Source organism: Malania oleifera, chromosome 5, assembly GCF_029873635.1.
Source record: "Malania oleifera isolate guangnan ecotype guangnan chromosome 5, ASM2987363v1, whole genome shotgun sequence".
Taxonomy (NCBI): Eukaryota; Viridiplantae; Streptophyta; class Magnoliopsida; order Santalales; family Ximeniaceae; genus Malania; species Malania oleifera.
The window spans coordinates 41,491,251-41,517,588 of record NC_080421.1 but is presented as its reverse complement, the minus strand read 5'-3'; the positions used below and the strand labels follow the sequence as shown (position 1 = coordinate 41,517,588).

The 26,338-nt window shown below is 38.2% G+C and overlaps 1 protein-coding gene across 3 annotated transcripts; it reads left to right on the top strand.

Moving 5' to 3' along the window:
• The first annotated feature begins 8,445 nt into the window (after positions 1-8,445).
• On the top strand, positions 8,446-18,297 carry LOC131155964 (uroporphyrinogen decarboxylase 1, chloroplastic-like). Of its 3 annotated transcripts, XR_009136913.1 has the most exons (7): positions 8,735-8,866; positions 13,595-13,670; positions 13,765-13,977; positions 14,108-14,392; positions 14,971-15,206; positions 17,522-17,791; positions 17,900-18,297. XR_009136913.1 is itself a non-coding variant. In XM_058109417.1 (6 exons), exons 3-6 carry the CDS (start codon positions 13,651-13,653, stop codon positions 17,670-17,672), a joined length of 999 nt encoding a protein of 332 aa, XP_057965400.1. In that variant the 5' UTR covers positions 8,446-8,608; positions 8,712-8,866; positions 13,595-13,650; the 3' UTR covers positions 17,673-18,297. The 3 variants fall into 3 exon arrangements, 2 of the variants coding, with proteins under 2 accessions (XP_057965400.1, XP_057965401.1); XM_058109417.1 differs by adding an exon at positions 8,446-8,608 and having other exon boundaries at positions 8,712-8,866; positions 13,595-13,977; positions 17,522-18,297; XM_058109418.1 differs by having other exon boundaries at positions 17,522-18,297.
• The last annotated feature ends 8,041 nt before the right edge of the window (positions 18,298-26,338 follow it).

Below are 26,338 nucleotides of genomic sequence, written 5' to 3'. Positions count from 1 at the left end.
AGGAATTCATAGTGCCCATACTTGGTCCTGAAGGCTGTCTTCGCAATGTCCCTAGCTTTTACCCTCATTTGATGATAACCTGATCTGAGGTCGATCTTGGAATACACCCGTGTACCTTGGAGCTGATCAAATAGATCATCTATATAGGGTAGAGGAGTTTTGTTCTTAATAGTGACCTTGTTTATCTCCCTGTAGTCAATACACATCCTCATAGACCCGTCCTTCTTCTTTACGAACAACATTGGAGCTCCCTACGGTGATACACTGGGTCATCTAAATCCCTTATCCAGCAAGTCTTGCAACTGATTCTTTAATTCTCCCAATTCATCTATAGTCATACGGTAAGGAATCTTAGAGATCGGTGCTGTCCCTGGAGGTAAATCTATAGAAAAATCCACCTCACATTCGGGAGGCAATTGGTAGCTCCTCTGGAAAAATATCTGGAAATTCTCATATTACTGGTGTACTATCAAGCTTCGATTCATTTTATGACACTTCCTTTACAAAAGCCACAAATCCCCGACCTTCGTCCAAAAGCAATTTACTCGCCTGCATGGCTGACACTAGCTGCAACGGAGCACGTACACGTGAACCAATGAATCTAAATTCCTGTTCGCCAGGGGGTCTGAAAATTACTTCTTTCTGATGACAATCAATGCTAGCGTGATTAACTACCAACCAATCCATACCTAGTATTACATCAAACCCACACATATCTAACACGATCAAGTCAGCTAGTAGCATTCTCCCCTAAATTTCTATTGGAAAGCCTCCGAGTACCCTTTGACACCTCATCACTGACCTTGACGGTGTAGCTATTGACAATTCTATATCTAATTACTGGGTATCACTTCTAGATACTTTGACATAGGATGTTGAAACAAAGGAATGAGTAGCACCTGAATCAAATAAAATAATAACTGGATATGATAGAACAGTAAAAGTACATGTCATCACATCTGCGACAGCCTCAACATCACCCGGTGTTAAAGCGTAAATCGTCGCCGGGGCTACATTCCTCTACTAGCCTCTACGAGCTGCTTAATAACCTCCTCGATAGGGTCTGGGAGCTGGGACTTGGACTGGCAGTCTTGGGCATGCACGTGCCATGTGACCGGGTCTCTCACAACAATAGCAAACATCTCTCCCTGCCTAGCACTCCCCTAAATGACGTTTCCCGCATACTAACATACTGGGCAGGTCTGTGTACCCTGATTCTCACGAGGTCCTGTCGTCTGCCTCTGATCTCCCCTATCACAGCCTCCTCTCCATGGGCCCTAATTGGAACCAGCCTGAAAACCCTAAGGTGTGGGCCTCTTTCTTCGACTCTAAGCTATTATACCTCTCTATATACCACTCTCAATAATCGCAGCCCTATCTACAACCTTTGCAAATGTCTGAGCCCTAAAGCCAATCACCTGCTCAAAAAAGTTTTGCCTCAGACCCTCTTCATCTGGTGCTAAATATGGGGCAAAATATGACAACTCAATAAATCGAGCTGCGTACTGAGATACTGTTATCTGCCCCTATATCAGGTGCATAAAATCTGCTGCCTTCGTGCTCCGAACGATAGTAGGGAAATATCGTTTGAAGAATAGTTCCTTAAATCGGTCCCACGTCACTAGCACTGGAACCGATCTCTGCTCCTCAATTAGTCGTGCAGATCTTAGCCGTTGCTTCTCCTCTCATGTAAATTTAAATGTCGCAAATACCACCTTCTATTCATCCGTACATGGAAGCATAACCAACGTCTCTCCAATGTCCTGGACCCAATTTTCAGCTATAATTGGGTCATCTGCTCCAACAAAAGATGGGGGCTTCATCCGCGTAAATTGCTCGATCGTGCAGCTATGCTCCCTTGAGCTCCTGGCCATCTCAGCCATCACCTGCTGGGTGACGCTGCGCAATACTGCATCAATATCTTTACCTCCTATATTGGAAGGTCTTGACCTGTCTTCCCCAGCGTTTGTGCCACTACTTCCTAGGCCCATCCTGAAAATAAGGAACACACTTTAAGAACCTTATCTCCTCTACAAACCTAATGTATTTCATTCAACTTGAATCCCACATTCATACTTAACTATCTCCCCTGTTCTAAGTTCAAAATCAGATCCTGTAACCTAGACACACGACCCGAAAATAGTTTACTATGGCTTTCCTGAAATCGTCACCCCAGGAAAAACACAGAAACTATCACGAAAATCCTGTACCCAGACTACAGAACAAACCTCAAATCCTTTCCTATACTTTAGTATTGCTTCCGCTGCACTCTAAAGTCTACAAAACCTAGCAACCTAAGCTCTGATACTAGATTGTAACGACCTGCTAAATTTTTTTTTTTTTTTTTACAATAATAATAAATACTATGAAATTCCACTGCTTCGATACCTTCTAATTAATATAAAACGATCAACCTAAGCAGCGAGAAGCTGAAATCATATAACCATAACCATCTATATATATATACAATACCAAAGTGCCAGAATACTCCCAAAATATACATATACAACTATTCCCAAAATACCCTCCACTGAAATTAGGGCTATATAAAATAACCTCCCAAAATACTCACTCTATTGACAGGGCAGCATTGTAGCCCCTTTACCTACGAGCTTGATCTACTCACCTAGTTGGATCACTTGAAAAATATTAAACCACTAGGATGAGACAATGCTCAGTAAGACGAAATATGCTATTACTAGTGTGTGGCAAGTGAGTTACATGCTTGTAAAATCTTACTTAGAAAATACCATAAATAACGAAAACTGAGAAAACCTGTATATTTGTTACAATATAAATCATACCTATGTTACTTAGCATAAATTGATTTTTCTAGATATTTTATTCATAATACTTCTAATATCTATAGGTATGTTTATTTTCTGTAAATATGATCATACATATATATAATAACTGAGAAAATTTCCTAGATGGATAACTGAAAGTCATGATTTAACCCCTTATGACAGGGTTGTGCAGTTCATAGGCAGGACTTATCCTGGATGGGCGACCAGGGTAAGTTAACTGAACTCCAACACTCAGATCAGCCCCCTCAACCCTTATCTGAATGGGAGCTTGTCCACAACATAGGCACAATCGACTTCTGAATGCCACATACTATCTGAGTAATGTGGTTGCACTTTGAACTGAATATAGCTACGGTATCGTGCTCTACTGATTGAATCTGGTCCATCAAGGTTTGATACTATATAATACATTTCTATATATAATCTATCTGTTTTACCATGATTTTGTATTAACTGTATTAACCATGACGCTGTAATAAACTGTATCAATATCAACAATATTTCTGAAATAAACTTTAAATCTGTATGTCATGGTACTGTAAAACTGTATAATCATGGTATTCCAAAAAACTGTAAAAGCATTTCCCTGTCTGTATATTCTGTAAAACATGATCCTGAAAATACTATGAAACATGATTCTGTACTATATCCATATTCCCATGCCACACAATAACTAAAATGTATTAAGCATAATTTATAAACTGTATAAATTCCTGCGCTGAATAATAATCTAGTAAAAACATATACTTTATACTGAAATCATACTAAATTTTCCTAGCATAGCATATTTCCCTTACCTGATTCCTGCTAAAATCCTTTACTGTGACTGGTCCTACACCCATAGGGTTCCTCACTCAACACCCTGAAACAATATATCCCAAAATAAAATATTATTATTTCTTCGACTACTGCATTTCCTACAACTGCTGGAAAGCCTAATTTTGAATAAAAGACCTACCCTAAATCTGGGATGAAATTCAACTCAGTCCCACCAATGATCCGCTCCAGCAAACTTGGAGAGAACTTTCCCAAGAGCATCGTGGTGGCCTCAGATTGTAGATCCGGCGAGAAACGGACCAGAATCGAAGCGAGAAGAGGGAGAAACTGTAAAGGAGAGAGAGGGAAAATATTTTGCTGTTAATTCTGCGTAAAATATGAGATTTTTACTATTTATACTCTAGCCTTCGTCGACGAGGTCAAGAAGGAGGTTCGTCGAAGAATGCCTTCTCCTCGTCGATGAAATTCAGAACTTCGAAAAACAACCTGTCGGTATCTTATCATCGAAGAAGAGTGTCCACATCGACGAGATCCTCATGAACCCTCGTCGATGAATTCCCTGTGTTCGTCGACAAGGCCCTGATTAAATTCCTTGGGTTATTACATCATGTAGCAATTTACCAAGCTTTGATACCAACTAACATGGGTCCAATATTTCACACCTTGTGTGTGATGCCCCAATTTTTCTTACCATTTTTTAAAATCATCAATAATGATTAAATCATACACATCAAACATCACATCATTCACGTCAACAACTCTAATACCACTCACATGACCCGACCCGCATTGGGTATCGGGTAAATATGCATTCTATTTATATTAACCTAACAACGGAAGACATAATGTACATACCATCCAGAACACAATACCCAGAGTATCAATATACATATACACACATTTCTATCATACCCAAAGACAACACAATCTTAGGGGAATTACACCTCCCTAGTCCAAAACTTACCTTGTATATCAGGGTATCCGTTCTACACTATCTTGAAGCTCTATCCTTTGGTCTGTCTCTATTTCCTAAAACGTTTAGATAATTCGGGTGAGACACATCTCAGTAAGATGGAATAAATTATTTACAGTATGTGACAATATGAGTTCAGTTATAACACATTTTAATTTTTAAATCATCAATTCATCTGAGAAAAATACACTAATATATATATGCTCATAATCATATAGATGTAAAATACAAGCTTTTATAAGCTTTTATTTCCATTTCAAATCTTATTCGTATGCAATCCATGTTTATCAGCAAAGTTCTCAAGAATAGGGAAGTCTACCTGCCCATACATGTAGCTTCCCTATACCTTAATACGTTATGCAACCAAATATGACTACATATGATACCTATCAGATCACTTACCTTACTCAGTAAGCCCTCAGGTGGAGAGTTTTACTTCGCTTAATTATTTCTGTTATTAACTCACACATATCCATTCTTCAATTCCATTATTCTTTATTTCTCATTTTTCGTTTCCATTTAACTATCCAGCACATGAGTATCCTTGGTATTTAGTACCAACCTCGCGTCTGTAACTCATGGTTGCCCTGAGGATCTCTTTTCCACATCATGCTTCCCCCCATGAATAGGGTTGTGTGGCCCAAAGGCTGAATCTAACTGCAGTTGGCCTACTCAATTAGATTAAAATGGAAATCCATTCATGCGTCTCTAGTACGACTGGCCGGTTTATAACCCTAATCTGGACTTGGGGGGCACAATAACTCTACTAAACATCTCAGTCGATTGCCCACACCACACTCTCCGCAAGACCGTGTAATTGCACTAACACCTCTAGCAACGGTACTATGCTTAATATCAAAACCCATCATTAGGGTTTTCATATCCATCTATCAAGGATTTTTTTTTTTTAGGGCAGCACCTCCATTTATTTATTAATATACCCTCACTTTTGGTAGAGGAATACCATGGTTACAAGATAAGCAAAAGGGAGATTACAGAAAAATAAAATAAAACCCTCCAAAAAACAACACGAGCAACTAACCAAATTAGGACAACAAAACTAAACATAACTAACAAAGAAGATAAAAACATAAACACAACAAAAAATGAATCAAAATTCACCAAACAAAACTCTAGAGTTGAACTAACGATGAACGGAAACGAGACCCCACCTATCCATCTGAAAAATACCTTTTAGATAACGTGGTAGAAGGTATTATTCTTCATAGATTATATTTTTTTTTCCATTTCTCTCTCTTTAGCAAGAAAATCAGTCACACTATTACCTTCCCTTTATTGATGCATCACCATGACGTTCACTCCTTCTAACTCCACCACGTGCTCCTTCCAAAAATCTCAAAGATACCACAAAGTACATCTACATTTCCAAAGCCAATCAACTACAATTCGCGAGTCACTTTCAATAATCACATTAAAATAATGCAAACATTTACATAAATGAATTCCTTCCTTGATTGCTTAGCTTTTAATTCCGCACTATTATTCGTACCATTGCCAAAATAATTTGAAAAATCCAATTTTGCCATGCCATGACAATCATAAATAATTCCTCCACCTCATGAAGTACCTGGATTGCCCCTACAACTCTCATCACAATTAAGTTTTATCTATCCTGCTAGAAGTTTAACCCAAGAAATAATTTTTTCAAGACAGTTGCAAATAAGTTCTATCCATCAGGGTTATCATCGCCACATACCTGCAATCATTATGCGGTATTGACATTTCATCATTTGCATTTCAATGATCCCATTGCAACTTTCGCACTTTGCAATGTTCACATTTCCCCAATATTCACAATCGGTATTCTCATTTCAATCATCACATTTCAATTTCTATATTGCATTTTTCACATTACAATATTCTCCTTTTCTTATTCTCAACTTAGCATTTATTTTACCATATTCACATTTCAGTATACTCATTTTCATTTCAATATTCATATTTCAATTCCTACATTTCAATATTCTCATATCAATGCTCATTTCATTCACATACTTATATATATATATATATATATATATCATTTCACACATTCCATTATTTCTCGGAAAACTCTTCAATATGGATACACACATATATCATTTTCATTATTTCTCAATAAACAATTCACATTTTGCATGCTTTAACGTTTTTCAATATGCTCATATCAGTATTTCATACTTTCTCATTTTCATTATTTTCTCAGAAAATATTCATCACCATATTTAATTTCCAGTATACTTCACAAGTCGCAAAATTTTCCATCTATTATTTGTATCTTAATAATTTCAAGTAAAATATCATAATTCATTTTCACATAATTTCCAATCAATAATTCTCAACAAATACTGCTATAATTTATTCCTCTTACCTGATTTCCTGAACTACGCCTGCAAGGATCCCAAAATTATACCCGCGGCACTCACCCGAGCCCTGAATTCAATAACCTTAGGTCAATCCCAGAATGCTCAATATTTTAGCATTTCCAAATTTACATTAATTAAATAACAATTAATCTCTAAATAACCCCTTTATCCTAATTTTGGGGTTATGCCTACAACGACCTGATCATCCATTTTGCTTTAAATTTAAGAAAAAATGAGGTAAAAGTGAGAATTTACCTTACCCCAAGGGATATGCCTACGTTGCTCCTACGACAAATCCGCTCCGGTAGAAATGTCGGTAGCGAAGAATGGAGTCCAGTGGTATTCTCTAATTTTTCATCGGCCGAACATCAACTGAAAAATTGAGGAGAGTGGGAGAGAGAGACGGAGGAGAGAGACGACACCGAAAGGGGGGGCGTTTTGTTCTGGATTGCAGGAATTGAAATTCCTTCCTGGAAGGTTATATATATATATAATATTATTTTAATTTATTTTTTAAATTTTAATTTTTTAATTATTATTATTATTATTATTATTATTTTAAGGATCATTCCACTAATCTTGTTTAACTCTTTTTGGATTTATTACATTATGAAGATCTATGTAGCACTAGCTAAAACACTCTTGCCTAACTAGTTAGCCAAAGATCATAGTTGTTTCCCAAAAAAAACATATTTACAACAGTTGAATGAAAAGTATGTGCAAGTCGTAAGCAATTCTTGAAAGCAAATAAGAAGCAAGTGGTAAAGATTAAAGTACCGTAATTCATTAACAAGACCTCCATAAGTAATGTGTGTTTAGCAACGGAAGCAAGTAGACTAAACACTTCTAATAAATGCTAGTAAGTTTTACATATGAACACTCACCCTCCCTTAAAGAGCTTTATATGCTATTTTAGTTCTAACAATAGGAAATATCAAATTGCCTGAAGAGTCATACTCTCCTTTTTTACATTGTCTTACACATATCCAAAGCATAAAACATGTACTACTATTTATATCTACTATTTATATGATGGTAACTCATTCCAAATCCCATGCACACAAGAAACATAACCATACGTAAGTATAATGCCCTAAACAAGTTTGACCCGTAACACCTACCCTTACCTTGAATAGTTTTTTTAGTCACATGGTTAGCACGTGACAGGTCTAACCTACCTCCCACCTGGGGAGACTCTCCTTAGTTATGTAATTAGAACATGATATACTTGACTTGTCCCCACATGAGGCGGCAATTGGGTTCTATTCCGAACACTTACAAGTTTTACATTTCTCCCTCATTTGAATTGGGAAAAATTATTTGACCATGCTACTTATTTACATTATATTTTAAATAATTAATTAAAAATTTGAAAATTTATAAAAATTTGGACGCAATTGTCCTTCAAATTTTAAAATTTAAGTATGTAAAAATTTTCTAATTGAGAGCTTAGCGCTAAAAACTAAAATTTTCTTATCAGTAGTGTTATATTTGCTATCCCAGCTTGGCCACCCAAGGCCCGAGGCGTCAGCGTCGAGAGCCCCTGCTTCTTTCCAAGCTCACTGCTCCCGTCCTGATCTCTTAGCCTCTTCACTCATCATCTCGCTCTCCCTCCATTCCGCCTCTCTCTCTCTGTCTCTGTCTCGCTCTGCAGAAAATGAGCTTCTCTTCCCTAATGAGGCAAGGTCTCTCTCTCTCTCTCTCTCTCTCTCTCTCTCTCTCTCTCTCTCTCTCCAATTTATCTCACTGAAACTCTAAAATTCTGAGATTGCATTTTGATGGTTGCAGTGGATGTTGCTCTCTGTGCTGGGGCTCTTCGAGCTTGTTTGTGCAGTTGGGGTTTCTTCCAAACCCTAGACATCGAGTTCCACTTGCCTCTAGAGGCAAATTCCGCCAAAAAGGGTCTCCTACAGCTTGCTCAGCTTCATCGTCATCTTCTTCTGGTATGAGAGGGAATGTTATGTTAATTTCTTTTACTTGTTTTCCTTAAAGCTTAATTTTAGTCTAACAGCTTTTCCTTCGCTTATATTTTTATTTTTTTTTAAAGTTGAAATTTTATTAAAGAGAAACAAATATAAGACAGCAGAGGACTAGGACAACCAGGGGAATCATGATGATTTAAACTGATCTATCTTCACCAATTGATCCAATTCTAACGCTTATGGTGTTTTCTTTTTGAATGTAATTTCCATTTGTTAAAGCATGCCCGTTAACAGTCATAGATTTTTTTTTTTTTTTTCTTTTAGAACTGAAATTTCTTCCCTTACACTAGACTTTAGAACACCCAAGAGAGTACACTGCGATTGGCAGCATGGATTTCGGATGTTGAATTTGGGTTTGGATGGATTTAGACAAATTTCAATACAATTTTAGGCATCTCCAAACATAGGCTAAGGGGTTTGAAATTAGGAATAACTTCTAAGAGGGGGGGTGAATTGGATTCTTTTTGATTTAATAATTTTTGAGCTTTGCTTATGACACCAAGAAAAACACAATTAATAATTGATAATCACACTTAAAAATACTAAAATTTAAATTCACAAGCCAATCAATTAAACTAAAACAATTCAACCACTCAAGCAAGAATCTTAGTACTTTTATCAATTTCCCTGTAGATGTTCACAACCTTCTTTAGATAACCTCTTTGTATACACTTCTCTTGATCAAGATTTCCGCAGATTAACCAACGTACTCCCTTTTGGGTTTTCGCAAACGGTCAATCAAAACGTACTTTCTAAAATTCAAGAGTCTTTCTTTATTTCTAACATTAGAACCTGCAACCTGCACTTTAAATCACACAATAACAGTTTGTACAGAAAATAGGAAGTAAAGAAGAAAGAAAGACATAAGGTTTTTACGAGATTCGGCTTCAACACAGCCTACGTCCTCGCCCTTGACAAAATACCAAAGGGTTCTACTATAGCAGTTCCTTTACCGGGCGGAACAACACCTATTTACAATCACTCCTTTGCTAAGGCTAGAGGAGCCTGCCTTATCCAAACAATATACCCTCGTTTGGTCAACGATCCGATAGCCTGGAATCGTCCAAAAATCTACAAGAGAAATATCAAGAAGCTGATGTACAAGAGATGCTCACACAAAGAGCAGGTTAGTACAAATTGAAATTATGTACTTCAAAAGATAAATATCAAGAAAGAAATACACTTTGAAGCTTAACAAGGATTTCACCAAATTCCTTTTCTCCAGATGAGAAATCAATAATCTAACTTCAGGAATTGATGAGCTAGAATCTCAGAATCACAGCACTTTCAGTTTGCAAGAGATGATCAAGATGAGACTTTGAGAGCAAGAGAGCTTATGAGAGATTTTCAATGCTTGGTGTAATTTTGATTTACAAAAACCATGTATTTATAGGCTTTCAAACAAGTTTCCTTGTTGCAAAAGTTTCCTTAGAGAGTTTCCCAAGTTGTTAGAAAATTTGGAGCTCAAAACGGCTATTATTTAAAATATTAGATTTTAAAAAATTTTCCTGTTGAACAGTGTTCAGATGACTGAAGAGTCGAGTTCAGTCATCTGAAGTTCCTGAAACCCCTTAAAAAATGAACTGGACACAGGGTCAGATAACTGAAGAGTGGGTTCAGACGTCTGAGGTGTCGGGTTCAGATGTCTGAAGTGTCGAGTTCAGACGTCTGAACAGCTACTGCCTGTTTCAGTTTTGTCCCAAAAAATCTTCAGACGTCTGCACTTATTCTTCAGACATCTGAAGTAATTCTTCAGACATTTGAACATGAAGTTCAGCCATCTGAAGTTACTGCTTCAGTCATCTGAACAAGCAAAAAGCTGTTTTAAAAATATTTTTCATTAAAAATGATTTGCTCTCTTATTCTGATTTTTACAAGACTTGTTTCAATAATCCTAAATATGTTTTTAGGTCCTCATAATCTCTTGGAAAAACTTCAAAACATATTTCAAACGATATTTAGCTTTGAAATACTTACAATATGTTTCCTAAGACTTTATATGCCATGCTTGAGATCATTCTCATTCTTTGCTCTTGAAATTCTTTAGATATTTGCTTGAGCTAGCTTTATCTGCAAATGCCTTAGTTTCTCTTTGGATCATTGGTTAGTTTATCTTCCTTGATGACCCACACTTGATCAATACTTGATCTTCACTTGATCCATACTTAATCTTCACTTGATCCATATTTCCTGAAACACAAAAACTCAACCTTTCCAAGTTAAATTGTCCTTTGTTTGTTATCACCAAAATTGATTGAAAGACCTTGTTAGGCCAACAGGATTTTTCATTGTTTAAGAGGGTCATGTACTCCTTTTGCATTCCATATAGCAAAACATTCATTCAAGCACAGATTGCTTCTTATAGGATTTGTCCCTTAACGTCCTTTGGGAAGTGGGATCTCTATTATTCTTGCACTTCTGTTTCATATAGTGGTCAAACTTTATTTTTTTGACTGGTTCTTCATCTTTCACCATCTTATCTTATTTAGGCTATATGCTCAAATCCCTTGTTTTTCCACCTTCAATATTATTAATAAAGGCCCTATCTAGTTCTTATACTATTCTGAAGCTTTTGGCCAATTCAAAGGTCATGGCAATTCCAGGCTGATTTTCTCAAGCTCCTCCACCTTCTGCTAGATCAATGTCATTGGCCAGGCCATGTGCTATGCCATACCTGACCCTTTATCTTCCCTTGTACTCATCAGTGGCTGAGGGATTGGCCTGCAAAATGGCCTCCTTCAGCTGCTTATTTGATATGTGGTGCCTTTGCACTGTCCCTAATTAAAATGCATATCTATGGTATGAACAGTTGGTGATCGTCGATGAGATTGAGGGATCCAAATTTTAATCACCTTAGGACAAATTGTTTTTGGTATGCCCAGGCAGCCCGGCATATTCACATCTAGAGTACTACTGTGGCTTCTGTTAGTTTTGAATTCTCTGATCTATTGACATTTTTCTATCAGAAGAATAGGAATATTTTCTTGCAAGTCATCACTCTTCTCAATATCAGCTATGCAAAATGGAGAATGCTGTTTGTAGCTGTGACGATAAGTAAACTGAGGAACCCCAATCCAACGCACTAATTTACTTAACCTTCCGGGAAATGGAAAGGTAGCTCTGGTAATCAAATCCATATTAGGGATTTTGAAATACCTATTTCTCAAAATTCTAATCGAAGCCCATGGTTGCAGGATATGAGGCTTCTAATCAAATGACTATGGCCCTGGGCGTAGAAGTGATTAAGAAAAAATGTTTTTCTACAAAATCTAACAGAAATAAACTACATTTCACCATCTAAAAATCCGCCCAAGCAACATGTTTCCATCAATCCCGAACAAAACCTAGCATAGCTTTGTGCTTAGCTTTTATTCCCATTACACATCCTAGTAATGTGTTTTCCCAACTTTGAACTCCAAGTTCTAGTTCATTCTTGCTCAAATTGACCTGTTTGAAACCCAGGATACACATATGGACTTGCCTGAGGGCAAGTTCATTTTCTTGATGCTAATGACCTTTTCAAATGGAAGCCCATGATTTTAAATCTTAACAGAATATCTCCAGGTAGTGGTCCTTCATTACTTGCAACAGTCTCCTCTAAATTTTCAGAATCAGCAATGAAATCTTTGCTATCTACTTCTCCATCTCCAATTTTAGCTCCTTTATACATTTCTAAAAACATTTGGCCTCATAACAATACAATCATGATCAGTCTTCAAAGAATTCTTGCCTAATAGCAAGCTTTGATCAATGCAACCCCAAGGTGAACTGGATTCCATGATTGGCCACAAATTTCAAGCGATTCGCAAGCATTACACTTCCGCTAGACGGATATAGGTGATTAATATTCTTAAGAACTCATTCAAAGATAATTTCTTTTTCAAGTTGGAGAGTTGATGTTGGGAAAGATACCCCAACTATAATTTTATTGTAGGGGATAACAATGGTGTGAACAGTGTCGTGCTACAGTAATTGCTACGAGGCCATGAGCAATAGCTTCAAACTTTCAGGATTTTACTCATGCATCAAGAATTGGAATGCATTTACTCAAATCAATGTGTAGGCCTGGTATTTACTTATGTTTGGTTTGTGGAAATGGAATGGTGTAGGATTGGAATGGAATGAAAATTTGAATGGAGTGCATGAAGAAATCAAGTGATAGATTTGATTCCATTTCATTCCTATCTACTAAATGTGTAGTTAAGTCTTATTTTGACAAGTTTGTATGCATTTTTTCCCTATACCTAATTTTTAATGGGTATCCAGACATGTATGCCTCAAAGTTAACCATACTGTTTCTTCTTCTTATGTGTTTTTTTTTTTTTTTTAAATGAATTTCTTATATATCTTTTGAAGCATTCATCATTCTTCTGTGTTCTCCAGTTATTTAAGAGGATATTTTTTTTCCTGGTAACTATCCTTTGATTATATGTGCAAGGAAGCATATCTGTTTGTTTTCTTGCATGCATATGTACAAAAATGTGTATATTGATGCATCACCTTTTGCTTGTTGGTTGCCTAGCTGCCTGGTTGAGCACCTGGGCTACTGGCAAGGCCATTGCCCAGCCATCCCAGGTGTTTTAACGACTTTGGATCAGTGGATGCTCTATGGGTGAAATATCTTTGCTACAATTGAAGATAGAGACGTTTCATTTTGTCTTTTCATTTAATCATATTTTACATGGTCAGATCCACTTCTGGTTAAGGCTGCAAGAGGAGAGCATGTGAGTCGGCCGCCAGCATGGATGATGCGGCAGGCAGGAAGGTATATGGCTGTTTACAGAAAGCTTGCTGAGAAATATCCATCTTTCAGAGAGCGGTCAGAGACGACTGATCTCATTGTGCAAATTTCTTTGCAGCCTTGGGAAGCTTTCCATCCTGATGGGGTCATTATCTTCTCTGATATACTTACCCCATTACCTGCATTTGGCATTCCATTTGACATAGAAGAAGTTCGTGGTCCTGTTATTCAGTCTCCAATTCGCTCTGAGGATGCTTTGAAAGAATTGCATCCCATTGACTTGGAGAAACTTCATTTTGTGGGGGATTCCCTTAGAATTCTGCGTCAGGAGGTAAGTTTAATATTATCATGTGGTTAAGAGCACGGTTGGATTGGTAGTATTAGTTCCGTTTTATTTTTAATTGATAAAATTTGTGTCATTTCAGATTTACCTATTATTCAAAATTATTCCCTTTATGTAGGTTGGGGACCAAGCTGCAGTTCTGGGTTTTGTGGGAGCACCTTGGACAATTGCTACATATATAGTGGAAGGGGGTACAACCCGTACGTACACTACCATAAAAAGCATGATTCATACGGCACCTCATATATTGAGATCCCTTCTCTCTCATCTGACAGAGGCAATTTCTGAATATATTATTTTCCAAGTTAAGTCTGGGGCTCATTGTATACAAATATTTGATTCATGGGGTGGACAACTATCGCCTTATATGTGGAACCACTGGTCAAAGCCTTTTATTGAAGAGGTAACTCGGAGCTGTTTTTGTTAATTTGTACACGCCTAAACATTGTGTGTGTGTGGTTGTGTGTGTATGTGCGTGTGAGCTCATGTGTTCTGCTCGACTCCCTTCTTGATTTTGTGACAACCTTCTGGGCTCTTTTTCATCTTACAGTTCAACTATTTGCTTGAGTTGCTAGTCTGAAAAGGTAATGAATGTGATGGATTGATTATGTTTAGTTAGTTTCTTTTTGATAATTTGAAATTGCTGTTGTCAACTTTTTTGAAAAATGAAGAATAGATTCTATATTCTTCTCCTCCCCCCCCCCCCCTTCAACATACACAACAAAAAGAAAAAAAATGAAGAATAGAATTTGAAGATTGCGCCCACATATAACTGAAGCTGATAAGTATTGAACGTAGATCTCTGCTGGTTATAATAAATAACAAACTGGAAAAACATCATAAGCCCTTTGCTGCACAACTTTATGTGCAGTGCCTTTCTTGTTTTTATACATTATTACAGAGTTGCAAGTATTTAGTTTTGTGTTATTTGCCCCTTCTCTATCCAGTTTTGATCATCTAGTGAGATTGTTAAAAATGCAGATTGTGACTGTTGTACGGAAGAAATGCCCTGGAACACCACTTGTTCTCTATATCAATGGAAATGGTGGTCTTCTTGAGCGGATGAAAGGAACTGGAGTTGATGTGATTGGGCTTGACTGGACGGTGGATATGGCAGATGGAAGAAGGCGACTGGGTAGTGGAATCAGTATACAAGGAAATGTGGACCCTGCTTATTTATTTTCTCCCCTTCCTGCCCTGACTGATGAAATTCAAAGGTTTGTCATATGAATTAAAATTTTTGATGTACTTCCTTGCTACTTGCTAACCACTTGGTATGGTTGCTGATTGAACTGAGGTTGCGCTTGGTAATTGTTGATCCTGAATCCTAACATTTTGTTAACTATCAATTCTCATTCTGTATTGAAATTGAATTCCTGCCTTTAGCCCTGTTTTGATTCCATCCTTGTAGCCTGCAATCAAAATCCAATTCTGGCTGGAGTCATACTAAATTTTAATAAATCAATCCTGTCCCTCACTACACATGCACACAGACACACACGTATGCATCTATGTGTAACTCAAATATGCATCGATGCATATATGAGCACGTTCATATGCATGATATATTTCCCACGCTCACATGTGCACACACACACACCCCTTAATATGCATATATTCACAGGCACTTACATATGTACAATTGTATGCATACATACGCTTCTACATATCCATATCCATAGTCCATACGTAAAACAAACATCCATCTGTATATATGCAATGAATCCATGTATGTGTGTGTGAACATGGATATATCATTTATATGAATGCGCAGCATTCATGTATCCGTACATACATATTCATGATTTGTCCACACATGCATGTGCATGCATAGACCCAAGCACATACATGTGCATGGTATATACCCATACACATATACCCATAATCTGCACTTGCATATGGACTCGCATATCCACATACACACATAACATTCAACCTAGTATGCATCTACACACACACACACACACACACACACACACACACACACATACACATTATAATACATTTATAATATAAATTCATCTAAATGAAACATAATTTTAATAGAATATCCTTAAATATGAAAATATAAAATAAAGTATAATGATAGTAGTGGTTGTAGTTAATACTTTGCACTGCATTGTAGTAATAGTAAAATTATTGCATTCTTATTTTTAATGATATGAGTGCATGCCTTGGATTAACGGTAAGGTTGCTCCTTTGCAACCGGTTGGTCACAAGTTTGGGTCCAAAGAAACAGCTTCTCTGCATAAAAGTGGGGGTAATGCTGCTTACACTGTGACGACTCTCGCCTTACCCTTGCAAAGTGGGGAGCCTTATGGCCTGGGATGCCTTTTTTTTTTTGTTTGTATTTTTAATGATATATATTTTCATACTAACAATCTTTCTACATAAAAACAGGGTTAAGATTGTACACTGTGATAACCCTCTCTCTACCTTTGCAAAGCAAGGAGCCTTGTGGTCAAGGACGCCCATATTGTCGTACTTATGTTATATTATTATCTATAAATAGTTGCATGCTATTGATATGATATTCAAAAATATAATAGAGTACTATTGTATAATTTTGATCTAATACAAACTAATAATTATTTAATAAATGAAGAGTAATACAACAAAAATATTATAAATATAATCTATGTATATTTTGTATAAAAAATAGATTTGTGGCTACATGCTTACCATGGGGTTGTAGTCGACAAATCATATTTTTTGAACTTTCTGAAATACCTAATCAAGATCCAAAATTCATGGCAAATAGAGGCCTTAGTTCTTGTGGAAGAATTCTAGATAAATATGGTTTTTAATTCTTTTGTAATTTTCTTAAAACACTATTTCCCAACTCTATTAGTATAAGTTGAGTTGTTACCATTGTTATAATAGATAACATGGTCGTAGATGTGGATATTGGCTTGCATGCATGTATGGCGCCTGGTATTAAACCCTCCTTTGATTTCAAAGAGACATTATCAATCATGTATGTAAAGAGAACAAATAGGAAAAAAAGAGCCAGTTATCGGCATTGAACTGATGACCATCACTTTACAAATGCGATGCTTTAACCTCTGAGCTAAGCGGGCTCACAGAACATAAACTGTACATTCATAGGAATCCAATAAACTATTGATCTTGTAACTGTTAAAACTTGATATACACTGTTGGCTCACAATTAAACAGCTTGAGCTTTTAGGTAAAGTGGTATCTATCATAGTATTAAAGGTGGTTACCAAGAGGGCCTGTGTTCTAGTCATGTTTTTATTATTCATCTTTAAAAAATTATTGTACTTAAGCTTTTAGGTAAATTAGTAATTTAAAAATAACTATTCATTTTTAGCTATTTGGGTTGTTATTTGGGCTTGATGGAAAAGATGAGAATAAGAGTTTCCTTGTAATATTGCTGTGATGGGATTTGGTCGTGGGGTGTCAAGCATGGGAATATTAGTTGCTAAAGCGAACTAAAAATGTGGGAACTCAAAATCTATTTCGCATATTTAGGCACCAATTGCTTCTTTTAACAAAATTCATTTGGCAGGGTTGTGAGGTGTGCGGGCCGAACTGGACACATTCTTAATCTAGGACATGGAGTTCTTGTTGGGACGCCTGAAGCAGCTGTTGGACACTTCTTCGAAGTTGCTAGAAGCTTGAAATTAGATGAACTTTTTGAAAATTATGGAGGAACCTAAAATTGTGTTTGGAGGACAGGTTCAGAGTTTGTGACTGTAGTCCCGGCATGGTTGCCTGAACTCACTTTTAGCATGCACGTGCTAACGGCGTCGGCCTGAAATTTTCTGCATCCTTGTGGGTGAGAGAATCCTCTCTTTTATTCGTAATTAAAATGCTCTAATGGCAATCCATTTTACATCCTATGTTACAATTTTCTTTGTTTTTAAACTTACTTTTGGTGGTACAGAGATATGTTGAATTGTTGAATAGGGAACCATGATATTAGGAAGTTAACGTGCACGCCGGAATGTATACAAAGAACATGCTTGAGGGAAGTTGCACGCCGGAAACTGAAGCCCGGGGTCTGGCATTTGTAGGCAGTTTATGGGCTACCATATGAATCACAGACGATGGTCAATTAGTTAATCACTGTGAAGACCTAATAACAGGCTCTAAATCTCTTTCAATGTCAGTTTTTTTGGTATCCTTGGCCATGGATAAGACCCATCTCTAGTCCTTAATATCTTGGAAATGGCGGTTCTTCCCTTTTGAACAGTGATCGCTTGGTTTGGGCTATTTTAAAATGTCTTAACTGAAATTATTTTTAAAATCTTATATCTAAGAGTTATTGTTTTAAGAAGATAATTTTGTTTGTTTCATTCATTAGGGTTTTAAAAATATAAAGTTATTGTGTTTGATAGAACATGAGGGTACTAATTCAATATGATTATCAAAATGTTATCATGCCTGTAATAATAACTTGAAAATTGCAAACAAATGAGCTTCTTGAGGTTAGAGAACTTCTCTTGAATGAGGTCTTGAGCCCACAAGCCCAGGATTTGTGAACGATATTCTAAAATTAAATAGGAGACATTTGGTGAAGGAGTCGAGTGTTATATATGGAATTCAAGTATGATTTTGCAAATCAATTTCATATTTTTACTTGAAATAGTCATTGAATCCTAAGATTAAATTATTTTAATTATTTAGTATATAATGTTTGAATATATGTTGTTTTCCACTTTAACATTGTGAATCTATGTTTCATTTGAATTTTGTGTTCTAGTGTAATTTTTGTTTTTCATGAAGGGTGAAAAAAAAAAAAAAAAACACAAAGTCGTTCTTAAACTCTCCACTTGGCAAATCAAATTGTTCCCGTGATTGAACAATTTTTAAGAATTAAGAGTTGTCACTAAATGCTTTGATGTTTTAGTTATTTAATGAAGCATGTTTAGACATAGGATTAGCTCAGAGGTCACGAGTTTATAGTTTGTTGATCTAAGCATTTTAATGTGTTTTATTACAGTTGATACATATTAATGGTTACCCTCTCGAGGACAATAAGAAGGGCAAAACATATGCTGATCTTGTAGGGCAACAAATCCAAAACAAAGGTAATGTCTTAATATAATAAAGGGCTTTGACAAGAAAGGTACATGGTATCAAAAACTATTCACGTTGTAGAAAAGCTTAAAGAAAATTATTGACTTAGGCATTAGAAGATTGGTGCTTGACCTTTTTTTTTATCTTTGGGATATTTTAGGTCATGTAGGCTACTGACATTAATAAAATTTTGGACGCTTGGTGAAAAGGAATAACCTAGATTTGGAGCACATGCAAGGATAAGAGTGTAAACCAATGACGAAAAGATAATAATAATCGAATTGTCATTGGAAAGGAACTTCTTGGGAAGCTTTATGCTTTAATGATACATGTTTTAACAAAATTTTTCTATACTCTCACTAATGCGTACTTAAGCTCATAAATGAATAAGTGTTTTGGCCAATCCAATGAATGGAGTGGATGAATCTATAAATGAACGGATTGACCCACCTACGGGTAAAGAAATGTAAGAATGATTGCATGAAACCATGGATGGGCGAATGTTCTTATGTGAATCAATTTCAAGAATGAAATGAAATAAGAAACATTGGTTCGTTAAGTGAAAGGTAAAATAACTGAAGGAATGAGCAACCTGTATGGAACATGATCACAATGATTGGTGGATGCTTGCATCTTGAGTATAGATGGATCAATGATGAATCAATTCTCATTGGTTGAGCTTGGAAGAGTGTATGTGCACATGCTTGTAGATTAAGCATGTTGATGAGTTAATACTCCTTGGTTGAGCATAGAAATATAAATGATGACATATGCTCACAAATTAAGTGTAAATTGATGGATTCTCTTGGGTTGATTATGGAAGGATAAATAATGAAATAATCTTAGAAGTTGAACAAAGAAAGATGAACTGATGGATTGATGGATCAATGATTGGTGGATGCTTGCATCTTGAGTATAGATGGATCAATGATTAATCAATTCTCATCGATTGGGCTTGGAAGAGTGTATATGCACATGCTCGCAGATTAAGCATGTTGATGAGTTAATACTCATTGGTTGAGCATAGAAATATAAATGATGACATATGCTCACAAATTAAGTGAGGTTGAGTATTGATGGATGTTCATAGATTTAGCATGATCTTGAATGAAAGCATAAAGAGGTTGTTGCGGAATAAAGATGTCAAGGACCTCCGATGAGCCTTCCGATCTCCAATCACCTGAAAAGGATGAAAACAAAGGTGGCTTGGAGGACTTGAGGTGTACTTCGGGGGATCTCTCCAATGCCTAAGGGAATGCTCTAGAGAGGTTGTATGCAACAGTGAAATGGGATTAGAATGAGATATCGTGGCCTTTTGCCCGAGTCCTTATTTATAGTGACAGAAGTTGACTCAAATATGTCTGGCCATTTATTGGCGAGTTATGACGCGGGTGTGGATCGCTCTGGCCTATATGGAGTTGACTCCTTCAGAGCAGCTGTCCTTGAGCGATGATGGCCTTGATTGCTGCTATACCTTAATGCTGCGATTTGACTATTAGACCTTGGTATATTTAGGGAATATCAGTTGCCCTCCCTTTTAGTTTCAAATTTATGGAGCACCGCTTCTGAAATTCGGAAGAAGTTTATTTATTTATTTATTTTTTTGAAGCGTGCTTGTCTTATCCGAGCATAAGGGGGGAGCTCGGCTGATCCGAACTGACATATGCCTGCACAGCCTTTCCGGGCTGACAAACTACATTAATTGTTGATCCGAACTCAAAGGAGGTCGGCTAGGGACTTTCTTGCCGAGCTTCTCTTTGTGGATTTTCTTGCTGAGCCATGTGTGCCGATATGCTCTTTTTGGCAATTCTTACTGAGCCGTTCTTGCCGAGTTGCTCTTGCTAAGCTGATCTGGCCGAGCTGCTCTTTTTGGGAATTTTGGCTAAGCTATTCTTGCTGAGCTGCTCTCTTGGACCATTCTTGTCGAACTTTTTCTGTCGAGCTGCTTTTAATAGCGAATCTTACCGAGCTGCTTTCTTGGCAATTTCTGCTGAGCTGTTCTTGCCGAGCCGTTCTTGATAGCAATTCCTGCCAAGCTATTCTTGCTGAGCTGCTCTTGCCAAGCTATTTTTTTTTGGCAATTTCTGTCGAGCTGTTCTTGTTGAGTCGCTCTCTTGGGCAATTCTTGCCGGGCTGTTTTTGCTGAACAACTTTCCTTGGCAATTTATGCTGAGTTGTTCTTGCCGAGCAGCACTCGATGGCAATTCTTGCCGAACTGTTTCTGTCGAGCTACTCTTCTTTGGCAGTTTCTGCCAAGCTGCTCTCTTGGGCAATTTCTGTTGAACTGTTCTTGTCGAGCCGCTCTCTTGGGCAATTCTTGTCGAGCTGTTTTTGCCGAACAACTTTCCTTGGCAATTTATGCTGAGCTGTTCTTGCCAAACTGCTCTCGATGACAATTCTTACCGAACTGTTTTTGCCGAGCTGCTCTTCTTTGGCAATTTCTGCCGAGCTGTTTTTACCGAACAGCTCTCTTGGGCAATTTTTGCCAAGCTATTTTTGTCAAGTTGCTCTTTTGGGCAATTATTATCGAGCTATTTTTGTTGAGCAACTTTCCTTGACAATTCTTGCCGAGCTGTTTTTGCAAAACAACTTTCCTTGGCAATTTATGTCGAGCTGTTTTTACCGAGCCGCTCTCAATGACAAATCTTGCTGAGCTGTTCTGTCGAGTTGCTCTTCTTTGGCAGTTTCCACCGAGCTATTTCTGTCGAGCCGCTCTCTTGGGAAATTCTTGCCGAGCTATTTTTGTCGAACAACTTTCCTTGGCAATTCTTGCTGAGTTGTTTTTGCCGAACAATTTTCCTTGGCAATTTATGCCGAACTGTTCTTGCCAAGCCATTCTCGATGGCAATTCTTGCCAAGCTATTTTTGCCGAGTTGCTCTTCTTTGGCAGTTTTTGCCGAACTGCTCTCTTGGGTAATTTCTACCGAGCTGTTCTTATCGAGCTGCTCTCGATGGTAATTCTTGCCGAGTTTTTTTTTTGCCAAAGAGATTTCCTTGGCAATTTATGCCGAGTTGTTCTTGCTGAGCCGCCCTTGATGGCAAATCTTCCCGGGTTATTTTCGCCAAGCTACTCTCTGGCCTCGCAAGCATTGCTCGTCAGTTTGAGCCTTTTTTTGCTTAATGAGCTGTGCTCATTTATTGGGCAGTCGTCTGGCCTTACAAGCGTTGCTCGTCAGTTGGACATTTTTTCCTAATGAGCTGTGCTCATTTGTTGGGTAGTCATTTGGTCTCATGAGCGTTGCTCGTCAGTTGGGCCCTTTTTCGCCTAATGAGCTGTGCTCATTTGTTGGGTAGTGGTTTGGCCTCACGAGTGTTGCTCGTCATTTGGACCCTTTTCGCCTAATGAGTTGTGCTCGCTTGTTTGGTAGTCGTCTAGCCTCACGAGCGTTGCTCGTCAGTTGGGCCATTTTCATGAAGCATTGGGGATATTTTCCTTATGTTGGTTGCACCTACAAAATGTTAAAAGTTTGTTGTTATTGGTGCCGTACCTTTGGAGATTTAAGATCCGTTGAGATTCATGCCACATCTGCCCCTACATGAGAATTTGTACTTTTTTCCCTCAAGATGCACACCAATTAATGATTTCTCACCTTCTCGAGATATGCACTTTCTAGGGATTTGCACTGGATTTTCTATAAAGGGTGTTCGTATGCCCATTTGCTCCTTGTCCCAACCAAGAGGTCCCTTTTCCTCTTCTAGGTATGCTCTCGTTCCGCCTCTCACCTTGCGTCTTTTTGCTATTTTTATTTAGTATTGCATGCTGGTTTTTAGTTTTGTTCTTCGCATATTCTTGATGTTCTTCCCATTTTGCTTGAATATTCTTCGTGTTCTTAAATTCCTTTGAATGTGTTCTTGATAATTTTTTGAAAAATTGATACTGTAGATCCAAATTGTAGAGTAGTGTAAGTTGTTTGTCTTGTTTTCCTTTTGCTTAATTCTCATGCAGTCCTCAGAGGCTCAGTCGAGGCTTCCAGTTAGGTGAGGACTCTTCGGTGTACCCTTTCCCCTTCGGATATGAACAATATCCGTCACTTTTTTGCTATTCCTTCTGATATTGATATAAGATTACCTGCCAGTTCTGAGTCTGCTTTAGACCCCGGTCCCAGCGAGATCTGCTTGTATACTGACTTCCTTGATTTAGGTTTTAGGTTGCCATTTAATCCTTTCTTTTTCTAATGTGTTGCATTTTTATAACATAGCTCCTTCCCAACTTGTTCCCAACTTTTATTTATCGTTGGTGTCTTTTGCTGTCCTCCTCCTTAAATGAGGCCATTGGCCCACAGTGCCTCTTTTCCAGAGCTGCTTCCAGATGAGAACGCACTCTATGGAGAAGGAACTGTACTACTTTAATTCTCTTCCTGATTACAAGTTGGTTACTCCTGGTAGCTCTTCTATTCATGATTGGAAGTCTAGATTCTTCTTTGCCTCTAGGGAGTTTAACTATCATGGGCCTCACATTTGGTATACTCCTCTCGATGGTGATGTTCCTTCCTCCCTCCTACCTTTACTTATTCTGCGTGTGATGGGCTATGTGTGAGTACATGTTTTTTATTTAATTTTTTTTTTCCAGCTTGGCTACGTCACCTGGCTCCCACGCTGTCTCAATCAGAGCAGGTTATCCTTAAGGACTTGCAAGATAGCTGTCAGCATGGTATTGTTCCTCACAACGAGCTACTAAAGGAACGAGTCCTTGTGCAGTGTGGGCTTAGTCTCGTCTCCCCAAGTCTCTTCCTTTCCTTATTTTCATTTATATCTTTGTTGCGATCGGTTTTCTTACCTCCTACTCTTTCCTTTTTGCAGACATGGACTTCAATAAGTCTGAGGCCCTAATGCTTAAGGCGAAAAAATAGAGATCTAGCAAAAAGAAGAAGATGAAGATGAAGGACTTTCAGGGCGATTCCTCCCAGATGGAGGAAACTCTTGTGGCAGAGTGCAAGCCAAAAACTCAAGTGGATCCACCGGTGTCTACTACTTTAGGGGGGCCATCTTTCATGAGCCCACACTTACTGGTCCTTCTTTGCATCGTGCGGTGCGTGTGAAGACCTTGTGGCGGCCCAGTGTTCTCTCCCTGACCATATTTCTATGACAATACGACATACTACGTACCATATATCGTTGTTTGAACCTATAATCTTTCTTTTACTGCTTCTGATTCATGCCAACCTTGTATCGTTTATAGATGGCGGCCATGATGCTAGCCCAAGAAGAGAAGGTAGCTGAGATGTATCGGTAGACCTTGGAGGCTAGGGATAAATACGTTGCCACACAGAACGAGTTGTATGAGGCCCGTGCAGACGCAATCGCCACAAGAAGGCGCTACAACAGGAGATAGAGAAGATCTGAAGCGAGGAAATCCCTACTGCTGCTGTTGCTATTGCCACTAGCACCGCTGTATCTGAGTATTGAACTTCAAAGTAGTTCATCTTCGATACTGCCTAGACTTACCGCGAAGGCTTTTGGAGGTGCCAAGAGCAGGTCAAGACGATGCATCTTGACCTTTCTCTGGCTGGTATGTGCTCATATGGTTACGGCCCATAATTGGGGGAGAAGATGGACGAGATCGAGGAGATTGAGATCAGGGAAGGGAGTAAAGCTGATGATTAGAGAGATCAGCTTGTTGTTTTATTATGTCTTTGATAGTACACTTTGGCTACTGAAGCCTTTTAATTTTGTTGTGCAACATTTGAGTAGTAGAATTTTATTTCAGTTGTACAAGTTTTTGAGTAATGGAATTTTAAAAGTAGTATTCTTTAACATATCAAAGTTTCATGTGTTTTTTATTTCCCTTCCCCCTAATTCTTTTAAAGTGTGTGTCCCCAGCTTGATTTTTGACGCGACTTGGTTTGGTCCCTCCCAATTGGACTTGAGCTTGTTCGATCCTGACTCTGTTAGGTTGTTTCGCACCTTCCTGAGGACCAAATCTCCTGGGTTGAACGTTCGTGCCTTAACTCAAGCATTGTAATATCTAGCCACTTTTTGTTGGTATGCCGCGACTCTCAACTATGCTTGGTCTTGTATTTCTTCCAGGAGATCTAATTCTGCTCTCAGCTCTTCATTGTTGTTCTCCTCGTTGAAATGTTGTCTCCGCAAGGAGGGTATTCCGACCTCAACAGGAATGACTGCCTCTGCTCCAAAGGCCAGCATAAAAGGGGTTTCACCTGTGGCTGCTAGCTGGGTTATGTGGTATGCCCAAATTATTGATGGGAACTCTTCCACCCATCTGCCTTGTGAAGTTTCGAGTTGTGTTCTTAAATTGTGCAGTATTGTCCGGTTCATGTTCTCTACTTGGCTGTTGCTTTGCAGATGTATGACAGATCCGAATAGAAGTTTTATGCCCAGGTCGGTACAAAATTTCTTGAAGCACTCGTTGTCGAATTGTCTTCTGTTGTCTGTTACTATAGCCTATGGGATACCGAACTTGGAAATCACCGAAACCCATATGAATATGGTGATATTGCGCTCTATTATGTGGACCAAGGCTTCTACTTCTACACACTTGGTGAAGTAATCGATAGCCACCAACAAAATTTTTTTTTGCCTTGTAGCTTGAGGCAATGATCCCAAGATATCTAGTCCCCATTGGGCGAAGGGACAAGGGCTCATAAGGGGGGAGAGAATATTGGCTGGCATGCGTGGTATTCCAACGCACCTTTGGCACCTGTCGCACCGTTTAACCATTTCAAACACATCTTTCTTCATGGTGGGCCAGTAGAACCCTTGCCGCAAGGCCTTGTGGGCTAAGGCCCTACTGGCCAGCTGATTTCTACATATCCATTCGTGAATTTCCTTTAGCACATATTCTCTTTCTTCGGTACCTAAGCACCGCAGGTATAATGATGTTAGGGACCGCCTATACAACTCTTGGTTTATGAGTGTGTACCGGGTTGCCCTCCTTCTTATTTTCATAGACTCCTTCTTTTCGTTCGGTAAGGACCCATCTCGAAGGTACTGTATCAAGGGGGTCCTCTATTCTCCTTTGATAGATTCAACCACCGCCAAGTTTACACCGACCTCCTCATAGGAAGGCTTCCCAATTCTTTCCAAGTAGACGATGCTCTTCCAATCTGGCTTTGTAGTTGAGGCCAATCTTGCGAGTGCATTAGCCTTTCCATTCTCCGATCAAGGCACGTGCTCTATATCGAACCAAGCGAATGTTTTGATGTACTCTTGTACTTTTGCTAGGTATTTCTTCATTTTTTGTTCCTTGGCTTCAAATTCTCCCTTCACTTGCTCCACCACCAATTGTGAATCGCTCTACACATGAATCTGAGCCACTCCAAGGGACTTTGCTAGGCGTAGACTT

Excerpts from the sequence above, each read along its gene's own strand:
- LOC131155964 (XM_058109417.1), top strand. The coding sequence starts at position 13,651 with ATGATGCGGCAGGCAGGAAGGTATATGGCTGTTTACAGAAAGCTTGCT. Across the intron at positions 14,393-14,970 it reads CAAAGCCTTTTATTGAAGAG|ATTGTGACTGTTGTACGGAA; the intron begins GTAACTCGGAGC and ends TTAAAAATGCAG. Across the intron at positions 15,207-17,521 it reads CTGACTGATGAAATTCAAAG|GGTTGTGAGGTGTGCGGGCC; the intron begins GTTTGTCATATG and ends TTCATTTGGCAG.